Consider the following 26,168-nt stretch of genomic DNA (forward strand, 5'->3'; position numbering starts at 1 on the left):
AATGTGTAGCAATTGGCAATGTAATTTTGCTTCAATACTTTATTCTTGCGCTAATACACCACTCTTTTTGGTCTCTAGACCAAATTTTTATGTCATTGGATCTAGTTGCAAGTGGTGTGTTACAACTCGCAAGTGGTTGCTGCCGCTACTAATAGTGGTGTACTACCATTAATAAGTGATATCCTATCACTTACAACAAGTGATGCTCTACCGCTTACAAGTAGTGCACTTCTAGCAATACACATTGTGCTAAAACTTACAAGTGGTGCACTTCCATTACAAAAGTGTGCTACACTATGAAAGTGGTCATTGCCACTCATATGTGGTTCATTACCACTTCTGAGTGATCCACTACAACTTACAACTAAAGCACTACACAATGCAAGTGATCATTACTACCTATATGTGGTTTGCTATCACTTGTAAGTGGTCCCCTACAACTTATAACTAGAGTAGTACCACTTATAAATGGGGCATTGCCATTCACAAGTGGTCTATTATGCAATACCACTTAAAAGTGATGTTTATCACTTCCAAGTAGTGTTTGCTAACACTTTAAAAAATGTCTTTGCGTTGGCTCCATGTTAGCTCTGGTACATCGTACAATAAGAGAGTAGTAGATAGACGTTGATCTTCTCTTTGTAGATAGACGTTGATCGTGTCCGGAGGGGGTTGGTACATATACCCTAACCAGAGTCGTATTAATTTCCGATTTCCTGCCCCTTGGGCAACCAGGCCAGTAGGCTAAACGACCAAAGCACAACCAAAGGTCTCTCGAGTCTCTCCCGCACTGCAACGCTGCTGGCGCCTTCTGTCTCTCTCCAGCCAACTACAGGTATCTCTCTCTGTCTCTCTCTGTGTGTGTGTTCTTTCTGTCTGTCCGCCTCTGCGCGCGTGCCTGTATGTGTCTGTGCAGATGCTGCACGACTGTCGCAAATTGGAGGTTGCACATATGGGCCTATCACGCCTGCCGACCAGATAGAAAACTCCAGTCTCTGACATTCTACAAACGAAACAAACAAACTGTTCCTCGTAAGTTTTTGTACGGTAGTAGGGTTGAGAAGGCAGTGAGAAGGTGCTAGAGGAGGGCGTGACATTCCGGGGGACCTGCGGCTGTGGAGAGGTGACTCCTGCGTGATGGATGATTGATGTTGTTAGGATTAAGCACCCCTTCCTCCTGATCGAGTAAGAAAAAGAGATAGTCGATCCGTGTGGCGCCCATAGTTGTCTAACATGATGGGGTGAATCAATGTGAGGTCTGAGACATATTGAGAAGCAAATAATTGGAGCGTGATCATGCATTGAAAGGACCCGGTAGTCGAAGTCAACAGGATGTTGAGAGAGAGAGAGAGAGAGAGAGAGAGAGAGAGAGAGAGAGAGAGAGAGAGAGAGAGAGAGAGAGAGATATGTATGTATTGCGATTCTGTGAGTTACTCTTATGGATGCTTCTGTTTCTAATGAAAGGGAGGTCCACATGGAGGAAGAACATGAAGTCTATGGGGGAGACATACCTGAAGACGTGGAGGGAGATATGGAAACAGATCTAGAAGGTCATCTTGATGATGGATCTGGAAAGGCTGAAGATGGTGTTGGTGATGATACCTCAGCAAAGGTAACTTTTGATGCTTTACTTAGATGTCATGTATCTACATCTTTGGTGGTTAATAAATGAGGGGGCTGAATATCAAGTTTGTTGTGTTTGCTCATGCTTCAGCTAGTGCAATTGTTGCACGTGCTAATAACTCTTATCAATATATGTCAAAAGCTCTCAGAACATGTTTATTTCAATTGAACTACTTTGCTGAAACAATTGTAGACCAATTTCAAGTATGTTACTAGGTCTCATTTTAGTTCCAACACATTAGTCTTGTCTTGGACATCATGGGAGGAGTAGAACCATGTGGTACTATCATAGTCATCATGCCATGGAGCGTCTTCATCATTTGGTGGTTATCCATTACATTTATGTGGTCAATGGCCCTTGCTACTATCATTAGTTGCTATGTGGGGTTTGTTCGAGTTTTGCATTGTGAGTTCATTTTCAATGGGGTTTTAACTAGCTCCAGCACAAAGCAAATAGCATTTTGGCTTTTGTTTCCCCCATTGTTTCTTTAGGTTTTGTTTTTCACCTTGAGAACCTTTTGTCCTTATTAAGTTTGTAATCCTTAGTTTTGATGAGTTGACTAAAAAGGTATCTCGTTTTTATGATTTACATGGCTTCCTCTCTACCTTATAATTTATTCTCTCTACTCTTAACCCCTCTTTCTTTTCACCTACTTGCTTTTTTTTTAATTATATGTCTTGTGTTCCTTGTTATTTGTTTAGACTATTGTGATCCAAATATTGACATTCTTGTTTGGTGGTGTGGTTTGAAGTTGTACTCTTGTTTCTCCCCATGCCTAGTTGTCTTCTTACATTGTGTGGACGGGTCTGTTTTGCATAGTTCTTATTGTACTGTATGGTAAATAGCCATACCAGTTCGTACAAAAAGAGGGCTATTTTTTGCCCATGTAAATTGGACCATTTTGTATCTTCCAACTTTCAAGCCTTATGTTTATTATCATAATTCCAAGCCGTTCTCCCACACACACACACACACACACTCTCTCTCTCTCTCTCCCCCCAAAAAAAAAGAAAAAAGAAACCCAAAATGAATATATGATTCCAAGCCTCTTCCTTCCCTCCCCAGTAATCGAGTGGCTACTTTAGTGTTACCACTGGCTTTACGAACCTATTCATCATGGTTCAATCTTCCCTTTTTTATTCCTACTCTACATGATCATGCGGATGTAGAAATTGAATATAAGACCATTTGGTCACCATGCATTTAATTTAACCAATTGAGTTATATCCGTTTGGTGATCTTCTCTCTCTCTCTCTCACTCGCTCGCTCACACAAGAATGAAAAGTGTCTCTCCATCCACCCTACACTTTATATTTTTTTGTTGGTGTACTATGTTTTCACTCCCATTTGTCCACGTGTAGCTTGTTGTGCACGAGGTTTTGGCTTGTTATCCTTGTGTATTCATATCATGAACTCTCGTCACATTGCTATTTTGTTTGTAAATAGAACTTCTATCAAATGTAGTTTGAAGTAACTAAGTTAATTTTTTTAAATTGTGCTAATATTTTATCATACCTTATAAAATCTTAAGGTACCAATTAGTATCGTATTTTATTGTCTTTATGGTATCGTATCTTTCAAACTTGACAACTATGCTCCCATGTATATGTTGTGGATTAACTTTGCTAATGGTTCATGTATATTTTGATTTTCTACTGGAGAGATAGGTTGTGTTTGGATTGAGTTCACATCTTCCCATGCATATGTGTGGACTAGCATTATTGAGGATTCATTATTTTACTTTTCTATGTGAAAAACAAGTGTTGTGCTTGGGTTGAGTTAACATCTTGACTTGCACTTTGGAGCTTGGTGATATTTTGGTTTGTAGCTTGTGGTGCATGGGGCAATAAGGTTTCCTCCATGTCACATTGTCTCTCTTATCTTTGGTATTGAGGGTAGAGTTGCTCTCAAAAGGTGCCCTCTTGTAACAAGATCATAATGTATCACAAAATCACTTAACTCTAGGCCCAAGGACATTGCATTAGTAATAATGCAAGGCATGGGCACGACCTTGAAATGTTTCATTGCTGAATGTTACAAGTGGACTATATGAGTCACATGAATGAAAGTAAGAAAATTCCTTCTAGGCGAAAATTTCGCGTTTAAAATTGGAGGGTTGGAAATAACATTTTGAAATGTCTCATTTGTCCAAATTGATAAAATATGGAAGCAGAGTAGAAGATCAAAGAGCATAGAATTGAAACAAAAAACACATGAAAGTGTGAAGAGCAAACGAGAGCAAGATTCCAAAACACACGAAAGCTTGAAGAGCAAACGAGAAAAACGGAACTAAATCTATATAAGTGTGCAACCAAAGCAAGCATAACAACCATCACCATAGCGAGGGGGAAGCAAGAATAGAGCATTCTCTCTCCACATCCAGAGCAAGGATCTGGTGCTAAAGGACACCCTTATTGGAAGGTAAAAGTATAATTGACTTCACAAAGGGGGAAGAGCACATGTATAGGCACAACCCAAGTGTGAACGCTACACGAGAGGAACTCAAGCAGTTGAAACGGGTAGTTGCCTAGTCCTCCTCAGGTGAAAACACATGAAGCACGGTAATGACTTTTAAAATCCTCTCTTGGCTCATAGATGGAATACCAAAGAAGAATAAAGTGCACTAGGGACATTCCAACATAGGCCTTTGTTGGATACACCTCGAAAAAGTACCAGCAATAAGTCACACGGCAGAGTTTTTCAGGTAATAAATTTAAAATTTCTCTTGTGAGCATGAGCACGTTCTATGGTTCCCTCATATACACAAGTACAAGAAGCATAAATTCAAGCATGTATGGACTTGGAGGCAATAGAGTATCCAAGATTTCGGTTATGAGCCCTCTATAATAGAGGCCCAAATAACCATCAAGGCAGTCCACAATTCCATGAAGAATCAATACTTAATATGAACTTTTAATGAGCATGGTTGTGCGGGTCTAGATAAGAACAAGGAGGAGCTGTTAGCAAATAAGACTCGAAATGAGATAAAAAAAGAAATGGGGTTACTTTAAGCGAAGGTCAACTTGTGCAAAGATAACTTCGCATGGGCTTCTTGAGAAAGAGAGGGCTTTGTCTCCTCACCATTGGCCACCTTCCACATGTCCTTGGCAATGAATCAAGACTTTATCTCTAGCTTTCAATGAGTATAGTTATATCCCTTTAATTGAGTATCTAAATGAGAACAATGAGGAGCCATAAGTACACAAGAAATGAAATGGGATAAAAAAAGAAATGAGATTTACCTTAAACTGAAGATTCATTGCTCTAGACTAGAGAGATGACTGAATAAAAGCCAAACTCAAATGCTATAGGAGACTATGATGTTGCTTTCCTTGAAACCTTTTCCAAGAGTAGTGACGTGGATAGAAAGATTGACAAGATAGAGTGACTCACTTTGGGAACTTACAAGAAGGTGGAAATAAGCTGTCAGTAATCAACCCTTGCATGGTAAATATAAAATATCTAAGTCCATATAAGCTATGCCTCGACAAGAATTCATGAACTAGATGCCAAAAAAGTACATTGATTGCCTTCAAGAATCAAGATCAGTAGTTCTTCACAAGAAGTTGGTCCAAATGACCATGAGATGTGATGCAATAGCTCTAGCTAGGTTCGAGACCAATTGAACAAGATTGGTAAGCAGCATGACCAATGAAATAATAGTGGCTCAAAAATTTGATGAAAAGATATTGGAGCAAGATTAATAAGACCATCAAAATCCATTGTGGATTTGGATGGTCATGATTACGTGTGTTTGGTAATTGAGATGCAATGTATAATTATGAGATAAAAATAGGATTTTTGAGTGGTTTTTGTGCCATAAAAAGAGCTCTTGCTAATGAAGGATTAGTGGCTTGCTAGTTGAGGTATTGACAATAATTTAGAAACTCTAACTTGCAATGGAGTTGTGATGGGCATTGCCACTACCCAAGATAGTTGCGAAATGTTTCGCCTGTAAATTATTTTACCCTTGAAAGTTGCATCACACCTTGAAACGCTTCACATGTGGGTAAGTCCCAAGCAAAATGCCAAGTGAAATGGTTGAGTAATACATATGAGATTGTTTTCTTTATAAACAATTAGTTGCAACCTACACATTTATATCATGCAATTCCTTTCATGTCAACAAATGATGTCTTCTCTATATAATATATATAGTTTCCAAAAACCCTACAAAAAGCAAGAAAGAATAGAAATCTTCCACTTAAAAATTATATTTCAGTCAGCCATTTCACTCAGGGTGTTTTGCATTTTAGTGAAATGTTTTAGGCATTTTGCGATTCAGTACCAGCAAAATGTGTTTCATGGTTACTATGCTATTGCCCGAAAATAGAACTTTGGACATGTGTTGCAAGAAACTAGCGGTTGCATATAGAATTTGTGTTAAAGACTAAGAAGCACTTTCAAAACACATCTTGCGACCAATTGCAACTAATTAAATAAGAGTTTTTTTTTTGCGAAATTGTGCATTGAAACACACATCATTGAAGTAGGCAAAACTAAAAGATCCCATGTGAACATATATGTAGAAGTTGACATAAATATCCCATCAACTAAGTGATGATTTAGATAGGTGAGTTAATGAAAAGGTAGGCAAGTCTGGTGCTGAACAAGTGTCATGGATAATCGTTATCGTGAGAGAGATAACATGTTGCTTTATAAAATGTTGTGTTTCCTACTTAATGAGGGATGCAACCAAGGTAGAAGAGGAAGTGGAAACCATAGGTGCATGTGTTGGTGATGCAGAGTTTGGAAGATAGCATCCACAAGATGAGTGACGAACAACATCGACTTCTGACTTAGAGCTATGGGTGGTTTTGAAAGCTCTGTTGTAGAAGGGTAGTGACCCTAACTAGTATTGGGGGGAGATTTTAGGCTGAGATGATTGGTGCTTCTCTTGTTGAACAAGTAGACCCATGGCAACATTGCTTCTAGTGGATCAGAAAATTGAGGGTGGTGCTTGAAATTGATGGGGTTGAGGGCATCAACTAGTACTAACCTTGACAAGTATCTTGTTAAGGGTGATGTTTGAAAGGCGTGTACCAGTAAACTTGAGGATGGTTTGTGCCCAACAATACTTCTCATGGAACCATGCCTAGGCCATGGTCCATTCGAGGGCCCAAATTTACTATTGCCATTGCTATAGATCATTATTTCTAGAAATGGTTGTTTTGGGCTCTTGAAGTGTCCCGATGCTTCTAGCCATTTGTGTTTTGGGGAAACACATTTTGGGCTTGAAATATTTGGGGCAAAAAATCTTCCTTGATGGCCTTGAATAACGTTACAAGTGAATGTGGAGAAGTGATGATGGGTCTCAAATCCTTGTAGTTCAATAAGCTAAAGAACAATAAAATAATAGAACTTGGCAAAGCAACTTGAACGATGCAGCCATCTCTCTCTCTCTCTCTCTCTCTCTCTCTCTCGTGCCTTGGCTTGTAACTTGCTTCTTTCTTTCCTCTTGGCAACAAATTTTCTTTTAGCTCAAAGAAAGACCACAAGTGAAAAGGTGATAAAAAATCTCCAATTTTCACTACACAAGTTTGTGAGGAATCAATAAGCATCAAGAAGGAGAAATGGATTAGGACAAAGAGCGATGAGTTGTGATGCCAATTGGTGGTATAATTGAGATTGGGCAAAGGTGATTATTGATTAAAAAAAGCTATCAAGAAATAAACACTTCAAGATTAAGTTAGTAGAGCCAATCTTGTAAAAGCAAGGACACAATGGACTACATCTTGACAAGCCTTCTATTAGATCAAATATGCATAGCTCCTGATGTAGGAATGAGACTTTCTTTACAAGATGTGTGCATGTGTTGCCACCACACATGCCATGTCACAAATATCGGTGTCCTGAAAGTGCCACACTTAAGGACATCCACTTTTACAATATTCCATAAAGGTTGTTCACTCTTAATGATGGAGATTACATTAGTGGTGCTATACATGCGAGATCACTTTATTTAGTGCTAGATTATTAAACCACTTGGAGGATGTTCCCTCCTTCCCATTGAGGGGGGGATTTGAGGGATTATCAATTTAAAGGAGTTTGATATATGTGGGTATATCCTTCGAGTGGTTTAATTATCTAGTACTAAATAAAGCAGTCATGTGTGAGAATCATTGCTAATGTAATCTCCTTTGTAATTGGGAACAACATTTATGAGATATTGTAAAAGTGAATGCGCTTAAGTGTGACATCTTTTAGGACACTTGGCATTGATTGTTGTAATGTGGGATGTGTGGTGGCAACACATGCATACACCTTGTGATGGAAGCTATGTATATTTGATCCAATAGACAACTTATCAAGTACTACATTGTGTCCTCGTTTTCATTAGATTAGGTATATTATGCTTAAACTAGTTATGTTCATTTTTAATTATCTTTTCTTATCAACAATCACCCCTTTGCTCAATCCTAATTATGACCATCCTTAGGGATCATGCACCATGCTCAAGGGCAATGTATTGTATCCAGCTTTTGCAATCTATATAGTTCGTTTTGTTATTGGTCTTCTTCATGCCTTATGTTTGAACATTTTTCTATCACTTTGGACACAATTTTTGACTTAGTCCCTTGTTGTACATTTTTGGTGATAGGTGCTATAGTAATTGGCTTCTTTTGTCCTTTAAAAAAAGATTGATTAGATTCATTGGGCCAAGTAAGAAGTGGACTAGTTCCTACTCAGATTTAGGTGAATCAATCTAAGTATTCCCTTGTGGTTTGAGTAGACTACTACAAAAACAAGGTTGGTGTTGTTTCCCAAATGACAAGGTTGTCACACATCCTTAGCTCGTTTTAGGCATGAGAGGCCCTCAACCAATTGGTGCTTTATAAAAAGAGTCATAGCCTAGGTGGCCTAGCTAATGTGCCATCTTAGGGTCCTTCAGTCGTAGATAAGCCATATATCCAATGGAACTCATAGGTCTTGATTATTGGCTAGGAGAGTAATTGAAATCAAATAGAGGCCTTTAGATTGTACCTCACATCAAGCTACCACTAGATTGGTAGTGTCATCAAGGATCTCAATTGTGGTCCTAGTAAAGAGTACAACTCTCCCCAAGAGTCGGAGTTAGTAGATTAATAAGAGATGTACATTATGGGGAGACATAATAGACATTGTCTGCTATAGCAAGATTTGGGCCTATCCTAATGCCTTGGGTCTTAGCGAAAGAAATTGTTAGTACAATTGACATCGCCAATTGTAGGCTCTTGCAATATGATGTCTCGTAGGGAAGACATATAATGTGTAGCTCTAGTATCAATGATCCACTTTGTTGTATGGCCACATGGTAGAGTGAGGTGGACCACCATAGAAGTAGTCTCATTGAGAGCATGGGGAGAGCTTACTTGCAAGAATTGGGACGAAGATCTAAGTAGTAGGGGGTTTAAAGCTAGGTTAGCCTGAAGATTGACACTTATTGTTGAAATGACCTAGGATGTTGGCAAAGGCTTATTTTTCTAGGGTATGCTTTGCTAACCTAGTTTTGATCTTGATTGGACTTACTTTGTTTCTCACTAGTCTGTTTAGATTTCTTATTTGTTATTACTATTCGATTGCTTTCCTTTTGAGGAGTCGAAACTAGGGCCCCTTCTAAAGATGGCAAAGGGGACCACAAATACCTAGGGCTGAAGGAGCTAACACCAAGGGGAGAAAGTTGACGCCAAGTGGAGCAAAAGGATCTAGGCTGCAAACACAGATGTGAACAGCATTGGAGATGACACCGACAGCTTGATGAATGACAGTAGATGGAGAATAGTGTGATGGTTGCTAGGTGGAAGAGGATGTCGCTAGTAGTCTGATGACGATGAGTGGAGCAAAAGGATCTAGGCTGCAAACACAGATGTGAACAGCATTGGAGATGACACCGACAGCTTGATGAATGACAGTAGGTGGAGAATAGTGTGATGGTTGCTAGGTGGAAGAGGATGTCGCTAGTAGTCTGATGACAATGATGCTAGCAGAGATGGGGCCTTCAAACACAGTTGAAGGGTGGAGGGTGGTGGCCACGGATTGCGATGTCCTCTAGTAGGGGTATGGGCAGTAGTGGCATGGAGAAAGAAGTGTCGAAGTGACTAAGAAGGGGGGGATGAAGAATGACTAAAGTGGGGTGAAGAAAGAATGAAGTGATAGTCTATTTATAGGCATAAGCTGTCTAGGGGTGTGTTGAGCGTCATCTCTTGGATGTGGCCACGTCAGCAGTGTCACATGGTAGGAAACAGTAGTCTAACTGCACCAGTCGGCTGCATTTAATGCAATCGACCTGATCATTTATGGGCATTACTTTCAACCTATAAATAGGCCGAGTTTCCAGCAGTTTTTGTGCATTGTTTCTAACAGATTTCAGCTTGCTGACTGTGGAGATTACTCTCGAGGCTGATGGAGATCGAGATCCTCGATGTGGAGACACATGCAGATATTTTCTTTGCACCCGTGTATAATTTTGCATCCTTATACAACATTCTGTCAGAGTGCAGCGGTGCGGAAGCGTAGGACTGAGAGAGAGAGAACGCAGAGAGAGAAGGGAGAGAAAGAGACAGTGGACAATGAAGATCTGCTGTATAAAGAATGCTGAATACAAAGATATACACGGGCGCAGTGCGCTGGACTGCGTGTCTCCACCTCGACAGTGCGACCTGCTGTCCACCTCGAAGTCTGCTGCAGTCTGCACTGTCTGCTGTCTGAAATCTGTGAACAGAGACAGAAATCTGCACGGCACCGGTCTGTAATCTGCGACAGAGAAGAGTGTCAGACTGCTGGAAGTGTCGGCAATATTTACCCAGAACCAGCCAGGAAATAGGGCGCCAATAATGCCCAGTCGGCTGCATTAAAAGCAGCCGACAGCCTGCAGTGGGTCGGACTGCCACGTGGCAGTCCGACTGTGCAGTCTGACTGCACACAGTCCGACTGCACCAGGCTGACTCCTGCTTGGCTGTGATCTCGAACACCCCCTCTCAAAGCCGGGGCAGGGCAGAAGCCTGAGGGATCTGGAATGTTGCCGAAGTAGAGCCTGAGGAAGCGCCTTCGTAAACAAATCCGCAAGATTGTCCTCCGTCTTGCAATACTCCACAGTGATGGTCTCATCCAGAAGCTTTTCTCGGATGAAGTGGTACTGAATCTCAATGTGCTTCGTCCGGGCATGAAAAACAAGCTAAGGCAGCTACAGATGCAGGTTCAGAATGCGGGGAAGCCGATTTCCTCCGAAGACATGGCGATCACACTATTGTCCCAGTTGCCGCCACGATTCGGTATATTTTACTCTGCCCTTATTGCTTCGGGGCGAGAGTCTACTCTTCGCTGGGAAGAGTTGGTTCCTATGGTATTGGACCAAGAGGAACAGTTAAAGGGACAGAATGCTTCCAAGTCGGAGGCGTTGACAGGTCAAGCCTCTCAGAAGAAGGGGAAGGACCAAAAGAAGAAGAAGGGGGATAACAAGTCCAAGAAGGACAAGGAGAAGGACAAGGACAAAGACTTCACATGTCATATTTGTGGAAAGACTGGCCATTGGAAGAAGGATTGCCTTGACAAAGACTCGAAGGACACCAAGAAGAAGGAAACCAAGGATTCTGGAGCAGTGGCTGCACCCTCATCAGCTGCATTTCTACATCTAGTTGTCATTGAGGACGCTTCACCGAATGCTTCTGATGCTGCGATGACGGCTCCCCAAGCTCGAGAGTGGATTGTTGATAGTGGTGCCTCACGGCACATGACTCCTTCATCAGATGGTGTTGCCCAGCTGCGACCTTCGCGTGGGCAGGTTCTCATTGGAGACAGCTCTTCAGTTTCTGTTGCAGGTCGGGGTAAGATGCAGCTTATTCCGTATGGACGAGGTGGCACCCATACCTCAGAGGTTTTGCATGTACCAGGATTAGGGTACCATCTCCTTTCAGTCCATAAGATTTGCTCCCTTGGTCTTTTGGTGGAGTTTGATAGTTCTACAGTGCGAGTCCTTGATCGTGAATCGAGGAAGGTTCTATCATCTGGATATGAGGAGAACGGCATTTACAAACTGAAGTCTTCCACTGCCCTCTCTACTCTTCTTCTTACCTCACAGTCACAGTCTGAGTTATGGCATGCTCGGTTTGGTCACCTGAACTATGACTATCTTCGGAGGGCATCACGTGGACAGCTTGTTCGAGGGTTGCCGGATATAGTGGTGAGCCAGCAGCCATGTGTCTCCTGCATACGGGGGAAGCAACATAGGGATGCCATTCCCCACACAGCTTTGCGGCGGTCTACTTCACCGATGGAGCTAGTATCTACGGATCTATGTGGCCCTATGAGGAATGAGTCCCTGCGTGGGAGCTCGTACTTCATGCTGATCGTGGATGACTACAGCAGGATGACATGGGCCTACTTTTTGGCACTAAAGTCAGAAGCTTTCTCGCACTTCAAGGATTGGCTTCTCTTTGAGGAGAACCGATCAGGCCGGAAGTTGAAGACCTTGCGATCCGACAAGGGAGGTGAATTTGTGTCTAATGAATTTGCTCGGTTTTGTGCAGATAGAGGAATTCACCAGGAGTTTGCCAATACCAATACTCCTCAAGAAAATGGTATTCTAGAACGGAAGAACCGCAGTGTGATCGAGATGGCGCGCACCATGATGGAGCACCGACAGACCCCTCAGGTTCTGTGGGCCGAGGCTGTGGCTACTGCAGTCCACATTCTTAATCGATCCCCTACTTCGGCCGTGGAAGGGATGACTCCATTTGAGGCTTATTTTGGGAAGAAGCCAGATGTTTCTTACTTTCGAGTCTTTGGGTGTGATGCTTATGTTCACATTCCCAAGGCTCACCGTGATAAATTTGAAGCGGCTTCTCGCAAACAGGTATTTGTTGGCTACAGCTTCCAGTCCTAAGGCTACCGACTGTAGACTTTCCCATCTGAAGAACCAAAGCTAGGAGGCTGCTCAACATAGATCTCCTCCTTCAAATCACCATTCAGGAAGGCCGACTTCACATCCAACTGATAAACAGGCCATCTCCTATGGCCAGCCAAAGCAAGAACAGCTCTAATGGTTGCCATACGAGCTGTGGGGGCAAAGGTGTTATGACAGTCAATCCCTGGGCGTTGGGCAAAACCCTTAGCAACAAGGCGAGCCTTGTGCTTATCCAAAGTACCATCACTGAGATATTTGGTCTTGAAGACCCACTTGACTCCAATCACCTTCTTCTTCGGGGGGCGTGGCACAAGTGACCAAGTGCCATTCCTCTCAATAGCCTCCAACTCAGCTTCCATAGCTTTCTTCCATGGGGCGGACTGTAAAGCCTCCTTTACGGAGGTGGGCTCTCGGTCCTGCATAACACGGGACATCAAACAATAATTGGAGCAAACAAGCTCCGAAGAATGCGCCTGGTGCCTCCGTGACCGCCGCGGACCATCCTGCGGTCCCCACTCCTCAGGAACCCCCTCGATCCCTGAATCACGGAGTGTGTCACGGGCCCAGCGAGGAGGAGGCCGAACCTCCCCTCGTCGTTCTCCATCAGCAGAAGACTCTGGAATATCCACCGGTGGTAACTCCTCAGAAGGGTCCGGTGGAACAGTAGACTCTGTGTCAGAAACAGAATCATAATCAAAAGGCACGGGCTCCAGTGGAACTGTAGAAGGAGCCCAACTCTCCCCTGGATCTCCAAGAACGGGATGCTCCTCACTCGTTGAAGAAGCCGGAACCTCTACAAACCGGACATCACGGCTAGTGTACACATCCGGCTTGACGGGATCATACAGTCGGTAGCCTTGGGACTGGGAGCTGTAGCCAACAAATACCTGTTTGCGGGAAGCCGCTTCAAATTTATCACGGTGAGCCTTGGGAATGTGAATATAGGCATCACACCCAAAGACTCGAAAGTAAGAAACATCTGGCTTCTTCCCAAAATAAGCCTCAAATGGAGTCATCCCTTCCACGGCCGAAGTAGGGGATCGATTAAGAATGTGGACTGCAGTAGCCACAGCCTCGGCCCACAGAACCTGAGGGGTCTGTCGGTGCTCCATCATGGTGCGCGCCATCTCGATCACACTGCGGTTCTTCCGTTCTAGAATACCATTTTCTTGAGGAGTATTGGTATTGGCAAACTCCTGGTGAATTCCTCTATCTGCACAAAACCGAGCAAATTCATTAGACACAAATTCACCTCCCTTGTCGGATCGCAAGGTCTTCAACTTCCGGCCTGATCGGTTCTCCTCAAAGAGAAGCCAATCCTTGAAGTGCGAGAAAGCTTCTGACTTTAGTGCCAAAAAATAGGCCCATGTCATCCTGCTATAGTCATCCACGATCAGCATGAAGTACGAGCTCCCACGCAGGGACTCATTCCTCATAGGGCCACATAGATCCGTAGATACTAACTCCATCGGTGAAGTAGACCGCCGCGAAGCTGTGTGGGGAATGGCATCCCTATGCTGCTTCCCCCGTATGCAGGAGACACATGGCTGCTGGCTCACCACTATATCCGGCAACCCTCGAACAAGCTGTCCACGTGACGCCCTCCGAAGATAGTCATAGTTCAGGTGACCAAACCGAGCATGCCATAACTCAGACTGTGACTGTGAGGTAAGAAGAAGAGTAGAGAGGGCAGTGGAAGACTTCAGTTTGTAAATGCCGTTCTCCTCATATCCAGATGATAGAACCTTCCTCGATTCATGATCAAGGACTCGCACTGTAGAACTATCAAACTCCACCAAAAGACCAAGGGAGCAAATCTTATGGACTGAAAGGAGATGGTACCCTAATCTTGGTACATGCAAAACCTCTGAGGTATGGGTGCCACCTCGTCCATCCGGAATAAGCTGCATCTTACCCCGACCTGCAACAGAAACTGAAGAGCTGTCTCCAATGAGAACCTGCCCACGCGAAGGTCGCAGCTGGGCAACACCATCTGATGAAGGAGTCATGTGCCGTGAGGCACCACTATCAACAATCCACTCTCGAGCTGTGGAGCCGTCATCGCAGCATCAGAAGCATTCGGTGAAGTGTCCTCAATGACAACTAGATGTAGAAATGCAGCTGATGAGGGTGCAGCCACTGCTCCAGAATCCTTGGTTTCCTTCTTCTTGGTGTCCTTCGAGTCTTTGTCAGGGCAATCCTTCTTCCAATGGCCAGTCTTTCCACAAATATGACATGTGGAGTCTTTGTCCTTGTCCTTCTCCTTGTCCTTCTTGGACTTGTTATCCCCCTTCTTCTTCTTTTGGTCCTTCCCCTTCTTCTGAGAGGCTTGACCTGTCAACGCCTCCGACTTGGAAGCATTTTGTCCCTTTAACTGTTCCTCTTGGTCCAATACCATAGGAACCAACTCTTCCCAGCGAAGAGTAGACTCTCGCCCCGAAGCAATAAGGGCAGAGTAAAATGTACCGAATCGTGGCGGCAACTGGGACAATAGTGTGATCGCCATGTCTTCGGAGGAAATCGGCTTCCCCGCATTCTGAACCTGCATCTGTAGCTGCCTTAGCTTGTTAATGTGTTCCCTTAGCGAATAAGACTTATTGACGGACAAGGTCCGCATCTGTACCTCCAAAGAAACCCTCTTCATCAAGGTCATCCGATTGTACATTTGATCAAGCTCCAGCCATATCTCACGAGCCACCGTCAAGTGCTCGATGTGAGCGATCACGGCTGTAGTGCATGATAGAAAGAGAAAGGATCGAATCCTCGCATTCAGTTTGTCCCAATGAGACTGGGCCCTGGCCAACTCCGCACGAGCATCGGAAGAGAGTTTGGACTCATCTCTTACCGAAGGCCGGTCAATATCCTCCTGTACCAACTCCGCCAAATCATAGGACTCAAGGATGGCCAACATCATAACGCGCCAAATGCGGTAGTTGTCGCCGTCGAGCTCCTGATCTGTAGGAAGAGCCGGTAAGACAGGCACCTTCCGGTCCATAATCGCCTGGAACTCCAAGTCCATCTCTGTAGACATCTTCACCTGCAATGCCTTCTCAAACGCAAAAGCAGCCCCCTCTGACTGAGTAAACTCAGCCTGCTAAGGCTCTTCCGCGTCCCGAAGCTTCTTCACCCGCCGGAGGCGATGAAAAAGCAAAACCTGCACTTTTAGGTTGAAAACTCAAACTTCCTCCGCGTCAAACAGCAGTAAACAGCAGCAAATCCACCACCTGTACTCCTTTCCTGTGCGCCCACACTCGTTTCAGCCTTGTTCCAAGGCGCAGCCCTCCTGTCTGCCCTTAAACGCAAAAAACGCAAATTTGTGTTGCGATGGAAACTCCCCTTCAGGTTGATTCTGCGCTCAGTCAGCCCTCAAACACTGCTCTGATACCATGTCAGAGTGCAGCGGTGCGGAAGCGTAGGACTGAGAGAGAGAGAACGCAGAGAGAGAAGGGAGAGAGAGAGACAGTGGACAATGAAGATCTGCTGTATAAAGAATGCTGAATACAAAGATATACACGGGCGCAGTGCGCTGGACTGCGTGTCTCCACCTCGACAGTGCGACCTGCTGTCCACCTCGAAGTCTGCTGCAGTCTGCACTGTCTGCTGTCTGAAATCTGTGAACAGAGACAGAAATCTGCACGGCACCGGTCTGTAATCTGCGACAGAGAAGAGTGTCAGACTTCTGGAAGTGTCGGCAATATATAGCCAGAACCAGCCAGGAAATAGGGCGCCAATAATGCCCAGTCGGCTGCATTAAAAGCAGCCGACAGCCTGCAGTGGGTCGGACTGCCACGTGGCAGTCCGACTGTGCAGTCTGACTGCACACAGTCCGACTGCACCAGGCTGACTCCTGCCTGGCTGTGATCTCGAACACATTCTTCATTGCAGATTTTTTGCATTTCACTGTCTCTTTCTCTACCTCTCTCTCTCTTTCTCTCTCTGTTCACTCTTTGTCACGGTCATTCGCTTCCGCATTGCTTCACTCTGACAGGGTGACGCAGCATTCAGTGGTGGGTGCCTACTAGTGAAATGACCAAAATGTGGACACCAGCCATTTTAGGGCTGTTAGCGCGAAACCCTAAATGAATCATATAAGCTGAAGAAGTGGTTTCCCAACATTCCCCCTCAGGTCCAAAAAGGAATGAAGAAAGAGGGGCGAAGAGAGATACGAAGAAGATATAGAGGATCCTAGAGATCCAAGATTTCCACTTGAAAGGTAACCGGTAGTAAGGAATAGACGGGCTGTGGGGGATGAGGTGGAGCTTTTGTGCAATCTGTCGGGCAAGAAAGCTGGGCTGCCCTATCATGCTGGTCAATGTGAAGACTATTGACATAGGCTGCCAGGTGCACGACGGGACTGTCGGTGCAGGCAAGAGGAGATGCGATGGCTGGCAATAGGTTTGGCAGCACCAGCAGCTAGCCATTGAGGCAGGCTGTGTGGCAATTGATGGTCAGCTGCAAGAGATCACAAGCAGCAAAGGTCAGACAATTGCTGAATTCGCAGCAAGCAGGCTGATCAGGATGACTTGCTTCACGAGAAGGATGCACAATAGACTGCAAACAGTAGGCCAAGTTCGATGAGGCTTTGGTGGCTCGTGAGCGAAGTGGTGGTGGTTGAGAAGAGGTATGGCTCTGATACCATTGTTAGGTTAGGGTTTAGAAGCACGTGCACACACACACACACACACCCACACACACACACTCTCTCTCTCTCTCACACACACACACACACAGTGAACAAGAGTGTTGGAAGGTCACATCCACTATGTGAGAATGAATGAAAGTACAATCCTTGGACCCTAAGGTACTAAGTACCACACCCACTAACAAGTGCTCACATGGGAAAAAGCCCTTCTCTAGCTAGAAGGCAAAAAGTGCTCATGAGGTAAGGGAGTGTTCACACTAGAACATAGGAGGAACACTGTAACTTTTGCATCTCAAGGAGAAGAGCTGAGAATGGCGCTGGAGTAGGAGGCACTAAGAACAGCTTGGACAATGCGTCATACTCAAGATGGATCCCAAAATGCAGCAGCAGCAGTCCATCAGGCCTGATGATGATGTGGGCAGCAGTGGGGGGATCGTAAGACAGTCAGTTGGCAGCAGTATGTCAATGGAGTATCCGGGCAGCAAAATGCAGGTATGCTGGCTGAAAAGGTACTCTGATCAAGCAACATATGAAAGTGAAATGATGACGTCAGCTAGCTGTCACCAGGAGCAGTAAAATGCAGGCTACAGATGATGGCAACAGCTGGTAATGATGCAGACAGGTAGTATGTAGCAGCTGGCAGCAGGGGAGCACCTCTAGGCAACAGGGTGGCGCCTCCACTGGCTGTGTGGCAGCTCCTCCAAGGAGAGGGCGATGGCTGATGACTGTCAGGATAATGATGAAATGATCAGGGTGGGTGGGTGAGGGATGGGACACGATGCCCACATGTCCATCTAATGGGGATACTTCGGCATTTGTCCCACTAAAAGAAAACAATGTCTTTCTCTCTACTTTTTGTCACTAGTGTCTTTAAGTTGTAGGCTTGTAGCATTCAAAGTTCCTGCATATTGTCAATTAAAGTTGTGGCCTAAAAGCTTCAAATTCTTCTAAGGTTCTGTTTCTGTTTCTGTTCCGTCTTATTTCTGTTGCCCTCAACTATGGAACTTACACCTTTAGTGTTGAGAAGTGAGGCTGGGTGGTATAGAATTCTTGATTGTACTAGAGAATATGATCCTTGGATGGACATACTCCAAACTTGGATGGAGTTAATGGCTCTAAAGATATAGATAGATCTAACGAGTTTGATCACATCGTTAGGATATGGCTCTAACGAGTTTGATCGCATTGTCAGGATGTGTCTGTTATTAAGAGGATGAATTGTATCCAGTGAGTAGAGTGTATCTCTTATACGCAAACCTTTCATAGATTTTTACTGTGCCTCATGAGAGAGAGGGCCTTCCTGCCTTTTTCCTCCTATCACAAGTTTGTTGTTGGAGGATTCCATTCACGCAAGAGGTGGTACTTTTACACAGATTTTCTATTCAACAATCATTGTCTTTTCCTCAACTCCTAGATGCATAAGCATGCTTGCCACTTGGGCTTTCAAGCTCTCTGAACTTCCTGCACAAATTCTTAGAATCATCCATTATTCTCTTTTTGGCTTTCTTGAGTTTGATTTTGATAAGAGACCTTCCTTCTGATATTATGAAATTCCCAGAGCTATCAAATGATTCCACTTCAAGTAAAAGTCTAAGGAGTAGTAGAAAACCATCAAAATGCAAGGAGATGCACAGATACGGTGCACATAATGCTGCATTGACAATGTTCCAGCAGTTTCATAAAAAATTCTAAAATTTGGTGTAAAAGCAGTCTGTGGGGCAAATTTTATTGATCCTTAATGGAATTGGAGAAGGCCCATTCTATCTTCGCAGAGCTACATACACGAGTTGTACCTCAAAACTCATTTAATCTATACAACAGAATTGTAATAGCAGAGAGGTGCATGCTAACTGTGTACACCCCCTACTAGCAAGCTAAACGGATATTAACTTGAGAAACATATATTTGGCTCAATGTGGTGTATACCCAGCTAATAGATGCAAAGCATACTGTCCAATACTGCTTGTTACAAGCCAGAAAATGGATTTGGTGACCTCATCACCTTGTAGTGGATTCTGATGGACAAATGCATGATAGATGCTTCTTCTGCACTGTGGTACTCTTCTTTCTTTCTTAACAATTGTAAAAGCCTTGTAAAATTTCCTGCTGAAATGGCATATAACAAGCAAATATTCTAATCTTCAGGTTTGCAATTAATGCTGCTTTTTTTTTGGGTTTGTTTGGCTTGTTCCTCATAAAATGTCATGATATGAAGTATGCTAAAAATATCTATGGATATTATGTTTCAAAGTCCATCAGAATGTTATTGAATATTGATAGGAGGCAGCAGAAAAAAGATAGAGAAGATGAACGAGAGAAAGCACTATGAGGAGGAAGAAAATAAAAAGAGACAAAGAAAGTGGATGGGTGAATGAAAGTAGAAAAAGAATATTATTGGAAAAAGTCTCAGATATGGGGGGGAAAAGCTAAATCGGATACAAAAAAATGATTTGAAAAAAGAAATTGTGTATAAGAGAACGGAGGAAGAAATGAGGAGAAAGGAGAGAAAAAAGACGGATAATAGTGGGAGTTGTAGAAAAATTAGAGATATGAAAAAAAAGAAAAGATTGCTTATAAAAAGAAAATGATGGGGAAAAAGGAAGAAAAAATGAAAAAAGAAAGATTGTTGATGGAAAGAAAAAAGGAGGAAAAAATGGAAAGAAATGCTCCAAGTTTGATGCTGATAGATTGAATATTCGAAAGAGGGATTGAACAAAAAAGAACAGAGTAAGGGATGAGGAGAAGGGGTGAGAAGGCAGGTAGGGGGGGAAAAAGGGACAGTAGAAAAAGATAGAACAGTAGAGTGGAAAAAAAGAAGGAAAAATTGTTGATGGAGGAGGGAGAAAATAGTGAAGGGGGCATAGGGGTAGAAGAAGACACAGGTAGCAAATTAGGGCATTCAATTGTGCCACTCACGTTAGTTTTTGGATGACAGATTTGAATACTTTCCAGTCGCAACCTGTAGTTTCGTGCATGTGAACCACACGCAGTGCCATTGGCAGGCATCGAATGTTGCTGGAGAGGGGTTTTCAGTCTGCTGGTGTAACACGGTGTCAAAGGAGAGAGGAGACAGGTGATGCTGGTATTGCTCATTTTCTTCACATCTCGATGTTCTTTTTAATGTCTGCTGTGAGTGCGCTCTGGTTTTAAGGGATTGTGAAACACATAGTAGCTTGTGGTCTAGGTTGAATATAGAACATGGGTTGTTATAGTGCAAGGCTATAAGAAAGGAGCTATTGCTGTGTCAGATGGTTGTGGGAAGGTATCTGGCAGCTTTTCTTTGTCTTCAGTTAATGAAGCCTGAGGTCAAGCAAGGATTCTTAGTGGCCATGATAATAGCTGGATGAAAGTGAGAGCTCAGCTATGCTACTTGTCTTCCATAATCAAGCATGCCTGGTTGGGACATAGCCTCAATGTCTTTGATTTGCTTCGTCAACATTCTGGATACTGGAGTGCGAGTTGAGAGGGTTTTTCCTGTTGGTGTATGAAAATATCTTTGAGTACTTTGTAGGTTGCACGACTTCTTTCAGCAGAGGATCTGTTGGTCAGATGAAATGGAAGAGTGGATGAACTCTTGGGTTGTTGAATTGGTTACATTCAACTCCATGTTTGCTATAATTTACAAACAGATTGAGCACATGTTGATTCATGTGACTTTGAACAGTGAAGTTCAAGATGGAGTGGTGGAACAGATTGAGCACATGTTGATTCATGTGACTTTGAACAGTGAAGTTCAAGATGGAGTGGTGGAACATATTTTGCATTGACAGGAAGACAGGCTGGCCAATTTCAATGAGAGCATTGTGGCAATGAAAATTACATGTGAGCAGTGAAAAGGGGAAGTTGGGGAGACATTTGGCTTGTTAATACAATGCCCTCAGGTTTTGAATGGGACACAGTTGGGTGAGCCAGAAGTTTAAACTTAGAACTGAGTTGGCAGTACTCAACTTTTGCACTATATTATCAAGTTGGAAAGAATGATCACTAAATTTGGAATTGGCAAAGGGAATTCTTTCTGATCATTTGGTTGGGGGGATGGTCGGAAAGGAGCATTCATTTTAGTCGAATCAAGGGGTGTTGAGTTCAAATGTATTCATTTATGACTTGAATTGGTGAAGGCAAGTGACTTTGCTCATCTTTTTCCATTTCTGATTCTTACTGCAGTTTGCAAACATAGGAGGCAGGTATTACAAACTATGCCTGTTAGTAACAGTATCTTTTGACCTAATTTGGTTATGCAGGAGCTTGAGGAAATGAAACGGCGTCTGAAGGAAATGGAAGAAGAGGCTGCTGCTCTGAAAGAGATGCAGGCAAAAGTTGAGAAGGAGATGGGTGTAGTGCAAGGTATTATTTTGTGATCATTTCAGTCGGCTAGTTCTGAAGGGTGCCAATGCACAAAGTCCAAATGAGTGATGGTGTTTTGTTTTCCAGATCCAGCAAGTGCTGCTGCTCAGCAACAAAGCAAAGAAGAAGCTGATTCACGTTCAGTTTATGTTGGGAATGTGTGTATTCTAGTCGTATTTTAAGTTGAAAGAAAGGTCTAGCAAGTATTTTTGTATAGCAGTCATTGCCTTTATTTGTATATGTGATGGTCAGGTTGATTACTCCTGCACACCTGAGGAGGTACAGCAGCATTTTCAGTCCTGTGGCACAGTCAATCGAGTTACAATTCTAACAGATAAATTTGGGCAGCCTAAGGGGTATGGCTTATGGCTTCTAAATGTTTTTCTATGTCTGTCTCACAGCACTGAGAGCAGTCACCTTATTTGAACAGCTCAAATTTCATCTTCAGGTATGCATATGTAGAATTCTTGGAGGTGGAGGCTGTACAAAACGCCCTTCTGTTGAATGAGTCTGAGCTTCATGGTCGGCCATTGAAGGTGCACATTAGGATCTCTGCATATTTTCTGCTGGTATTTAAAACAGGTGACCATTTTAAGTTCCTCAGACTTTCTGGGCTGAATTTTGATAGGTGTCAGCCAAGAGGACCAATATTCCAGGAATGAAACAATTTCGGGGTCGTCGTTTTAGCCCATATGGGTATCGGCCACGAAGGGCTTTTATGCCGCCATATGCATATGGCTACGGGTAAAATTTCTATGGTGAAAGCAAAAAGAAAAAAGAAAGAAACGAGCAGATGTTGACAAGAATGGTGCCTGGTATTTCCAAATAAGATGTGTTGGCTTGTTGCAGGAGGATACCCAGGTTTCGTAGGCCAATGCGATATAGGCCTTATTATTGATACAGGCCAGCCTTTCAAAGGTTAACGCAGAGTTCAAGATGAGCAAGGTCTGCAGGTCTTGTGGTCTTTTGACAATACTGGACTGCCCATCATATAAGAGCTTGTGTCATTTGGGTGCACTTTTCTCTTCTAGAGGACACAGTGCCATTAAGAGTTGGCTGACTTTGGCTTCACTTCTCCTGTCATGAGAAGATTAGTTCTCCAATAGTTTAAATTGTCTTAAGCTGTTTCATGTTTCCAACCTTCTCTTTTCTTCAATGAAAAGCCAATTATACTGTGAAACTGATACATATATCACTGTTTCAATGGAAGGAAACCGAGTTAGTTCTTGAATGGTTAACAGTCTGAAGCTGTTTCATTTTTCCAACATCTCCTTTGCTTTGATGAAGCCATGATTACTAAGATACGGATGTGTGTAGATCGTGAAATGGTTCAAGGGAAGGGAAAGCCATCTTTGTGCCTTAACTTGTATTTGTCAATGTTTCAATGATGAGAAAAGTGATAGTCGTGTGCCTGTGTAAGATGTTTCCTGACGCTACCTGTGTGCCAGTTATTGTGCAGAGGAAGTAGGTTACTGGATTTCTTTTCATTAGTAATTGGAATCTTTCCAACAAAATGTATATTATCTGCTAAACTAGTTATGTTTCTTTCTGAGTGTTGTTTGGCCTTTGGAAGGCAAACACACTTAGTTTTTTGTTTGGTGGTATTGTCACTTCAGTTTTTTTTGCCTAAACACACTTAGTTTTTTGTTTGGTGGTATTGTCACTTCAGTTTTTTTGCCTAACAGAGCCAAACGATTCCTCTTCCTCTTCCTCTTCCTCTTCCTAAGTTTCCCTTATGCTTTCTTATCTTGATCTTTGTTTTTGTTTTCTCTCATCTAACATGAACTGGAAAACTCTCAATTCCCCTCAAACTTGCAGCACATCTCAACTGTATAAACTGCCCAATGCAAAATATCAATGGCTAAAGGTGAAACCTATGTGACCTAAGGTACTGCTTCAATATAATAGGTTTACAAAAAATAACAGTTGAGCTCTTAGATTGATTTTTCACACGAGGTATGCAGGTCAACAATTGCAACAGCGACAATGATCCTTTTTTAGAAAAAGTAAAACACAGTTTGAATTCTCCTTCCCAACATTTTATCCGTGGTGAAATGATTAAACTGTAGGTTAATGAATATCTAGACCTTTTCCACTTTTTGAAGAATCTCTTTTAGCCGTTCATTGCTCTCACGGTTTCATCAACTTATCGAAGAACTAGCTTGCTCTCACGGTTTCATCAACTTATCGAAGAACAAAGCTAGTAGCTTTCAATATGCTTGAAGTTGATTAATAGCAAGCATTTTTAAATTAAGTTATGTTGGATAAATGTGTGTGTATGTGTGTGGGGAGGAGTTGTATGTAATCTAGTCTTAAGGCCAATGTTCTATTAGACCAAGTTTGGTGACTCAGATAACGTCCATACTCCTATTTGCAATATTAGACATTGTCTTGCTTAATGTTCATAGTTCATAGTTTGTTCATGGTTTGTAGTTGACAACTTTTCACAATGATTACTCTTTCAATGAATGTGTAATAATGAAAGTAGTCATTTTAGATGTTAGTTTGGTGACTCAGATAATGTCCATACTCCTATTTGCAATATTAGACATTGTCTTGCTTAATGTTCATAGTTCATAGTTTGTTCATGGTTTGTAGTTGACAACTTTGCACAATGATTACTCTTTCAATGAATGTGTAATAATGAAAGTAGTCATTTTAGATGTTATAATGGGCCACTTTGCACGATGATTACTCTTTCAATGAATGTGTAATAATGAAAGTAGTCATTTTAGAGGTTATAATGGGCATTGGAGCTTTATTTATTGGTATTCTAACTTCTCTTATTCTTTATCTTAATTACATTATTGGCCAACCTATTTTTTCTAGGATAACCCTTTTCTCATATTTATAAAAGGGCTTATGAAAGGAGGGTGTGTAAACCACGGCCATTTGGTCTTACACTTATAGTTGGGGTGGAGGGAGGGAGCTTGTGAAGTGTGAGAACATGGTCCTTACTATAAGATTGTTGAGATTTGAGCTATTGACAGGTGATGTGCGGGGGATTGATTGTTCATGTTGATTTGCCACATCGTTGAGGTTTGTCGCTTGCACTTGACATTTGCTTTGCCATTCAACTCTTTGTGTGCATGTCTCCATTTTGATGGGGTTACCTATGTTGTTGCACAAGTCCACTTGGTAGCATTGGTCTTGCGTTGAAAAGAATGTTGTCATGCCCTTGACATTGTAATTAAATGCTTGTGGATTTTGTGCAATTGGTTCTCTAATAATTGATTTTTGTGGGATTTTGTATTCCTTCTACTACGCTCCCGCAATAAGATAATGTGCAAGTTGATATCATTTCTCATTGTACTTTGTGTTATCCTATTGATGCCTTTTGATTGAGAGATTCTTTGTTCTAACATAGCTCATGAAATTGTGGTCTAGTGTAATGATGCTTACTAGTTTTTCAAAAGACATTGGATTGCTCTAACTTTTGGGAGGTGTATGCACTTACATCATGGTGCCTTTAAGTGGCGGCCATGTATATGAAGGGGTAGAGAAGGAACGGTGTTCTGTGGTGTCATAGTAGGGTGGGTTTAGATTTTAGGTGACAGACATGAAAAAACAAACGACTTATAGGGATGAAACATGGCATGTGAAAATAAAACGGAATGCTATATTGTGGAATTTAAACCACCATCATTTTTATAACCAACTTGTGTTTGCCACGTGGAGCACTCCTATCCTGTTAAGATGGTGAACAATTTGTCCATTGACACATTTCACACTTAACCATGGCTGCCATGTGGTTAGGTGGCCATCCACCAAGACCCTCAGAATAAGAAAGATGTGGAGCACATGTTGTTGCTATGCAAAGTGGGAATTGTGATGTGTCAATTGAAGCATGAGATTACACTCTAATTTGTATCTTCTTGGTTCACTTGGGGCTACCGATGGCTCGAGTAATGGTTCTTTTTGGCTCTAGCGATGTATCCTCTCATATGCTCTCAGCTAGAAGAGGCAAGTGTGAGGCTGGAGAGAGGATATGTTGATGCTATTTCTTACTCGCTATATTTGTGAAAGGTAGAGCTCGAGTGGAAGCACACAGGAGAAGTAGAGAGCAAAGCAAGAGCTATGGCAGATGGAGCAAGAGAGCAAGAGAGAGACCGTATGTGGGAATTCCAACAATCATAATGTATGATTAGCTTTCCCTTATTCAATAGGCATTGAAAGAATAAAGAATAAAGTGACAACAATCAGTGCTTGCTACCTAAAGTGTACACGTATGTGGTCACCCAATGTGTAGTAAATATAGGGTGGTGTATGGACAAGCGCCCCCACTTAAAGAAAAATGTGCATCGAGTGAGGAGAGAATAAGAAAATTGGCAAAGAACAAATTTAAAGGGAGCGATGGATCGAAGGTTGGACTCCAGAGCTATGGCGGGAGAGCAAAAGCAAGAAAGGGAGAGACTAGAAATGGGAACTCCAACAGTCACAATGTGTGATTGGCCCTTCCTTTATTCAAACTGTCACTAAAAGAATCAAGAATAAAGTGATGGTGACGGGGGCCCGCCACCTATGGTGTGCAGTGGCAGTGACTGTCATTGTAGTAATACACGAGCGGCTATGCAGAGGCGCCTTTACCCCCAACAACATCCTACTTAAAGGCGAATATGCCCTAGTGAGGAGTGAAAAGAAAAAGAAAAAAGACAGTACAACATGTACACATGTAC

At 42.7% G+C, this 26,168-nt stretch overlaps 1 protein-coding gene across 4 annotated transcripts; it reads left to right on the forward strand.

Moving 5' to 3' along the window:
* The first annotated feature begins 641 nt into the window (after window positions 1–641).
* Window positions 642–22,723, forward strand: LOC148026536 (polyadenylate-binding protein 2-like). Of its 4 annotated transcripts, none has more exons than XM_087690975.1 (8): window positions 642–835; window positions 1,465–1,612; window positions 21,390–21,492; window positions 21,580–21,650; window positions 21,745–21,848; window positions 21,941–22,028; window positions 22,121–22,236; window positions 22,342–22,723. In XM_087690975.1, exons 2-8 carry the CDS (start codon window positions 1,475–1,477, stop codon window positions 22,388–22,390), a joined length of 669 nt encoding a protein of 222 aa, XP_087547101.1. In that variant the 5' UTR covers window positions 642–835; window positions 1,465–1,474; the 3' UTR covers window positions 22,391–22,723. The 4 variants fall into 4 exon arrangements, with proteins under 4 accessions (XP_087547101.1, XP_087547102.1, XP_087547103.1 ...); XM_087690976.1 differs by lacking the exon at window positions 642–835 and adding an exon at window positions 20,084–20,230 and having other exon boundaries at window positions 1,474–1,612; XM_087690977.1 differs by lacking the exon at window positions 642–835 and adding an exon at window positions 20,151–20,230 and having other exon boundaries at window positions 1,500–1,612.
* Window positions 22,724–26,168: the final 3,445 nt, after the last annotated feature.

The sequence above is a fragment of the Lygodium microphyllum genome, chromosome 13, assembly GCF_053477565.2.
Source record: "Lygodium microphyllum isolate KBCC chromosome 13, Lygodium_microphyllum_v1.1.10, whole genome shotgun sequence".
NCBI lineage: Eukaryota > Viridiplantae > Streptophyta > Polypodiopsida > Schizaeales > Lygodiaceae > Lygodium > Lygodium microphyllum.

Bases quoted from the DNA above. Each gene is read 5' to 3' on its own strand.
- LOC148026536 (XM_087690975.1), top strand. From the start codon at position 1,475: ATGGAGGAAGAACATGAAGTCTATGGGGGAGACATACCTGAAGACGTG. The intron at 21,651-21,744 runs GTGTGTATTCTA...TGTGATGGTCAG, and splicing joins GTTCAGTTTATGTTGGGAAT to GTTGATTACTCCTGCACACC. The intron at 21,849-21,940 runs GTATGGCTTATG...TTTCATCTTCAG, and splicing joins AAATTTGGGCAGCCTAAGGG to GTATGCATATGTAGAATTCT.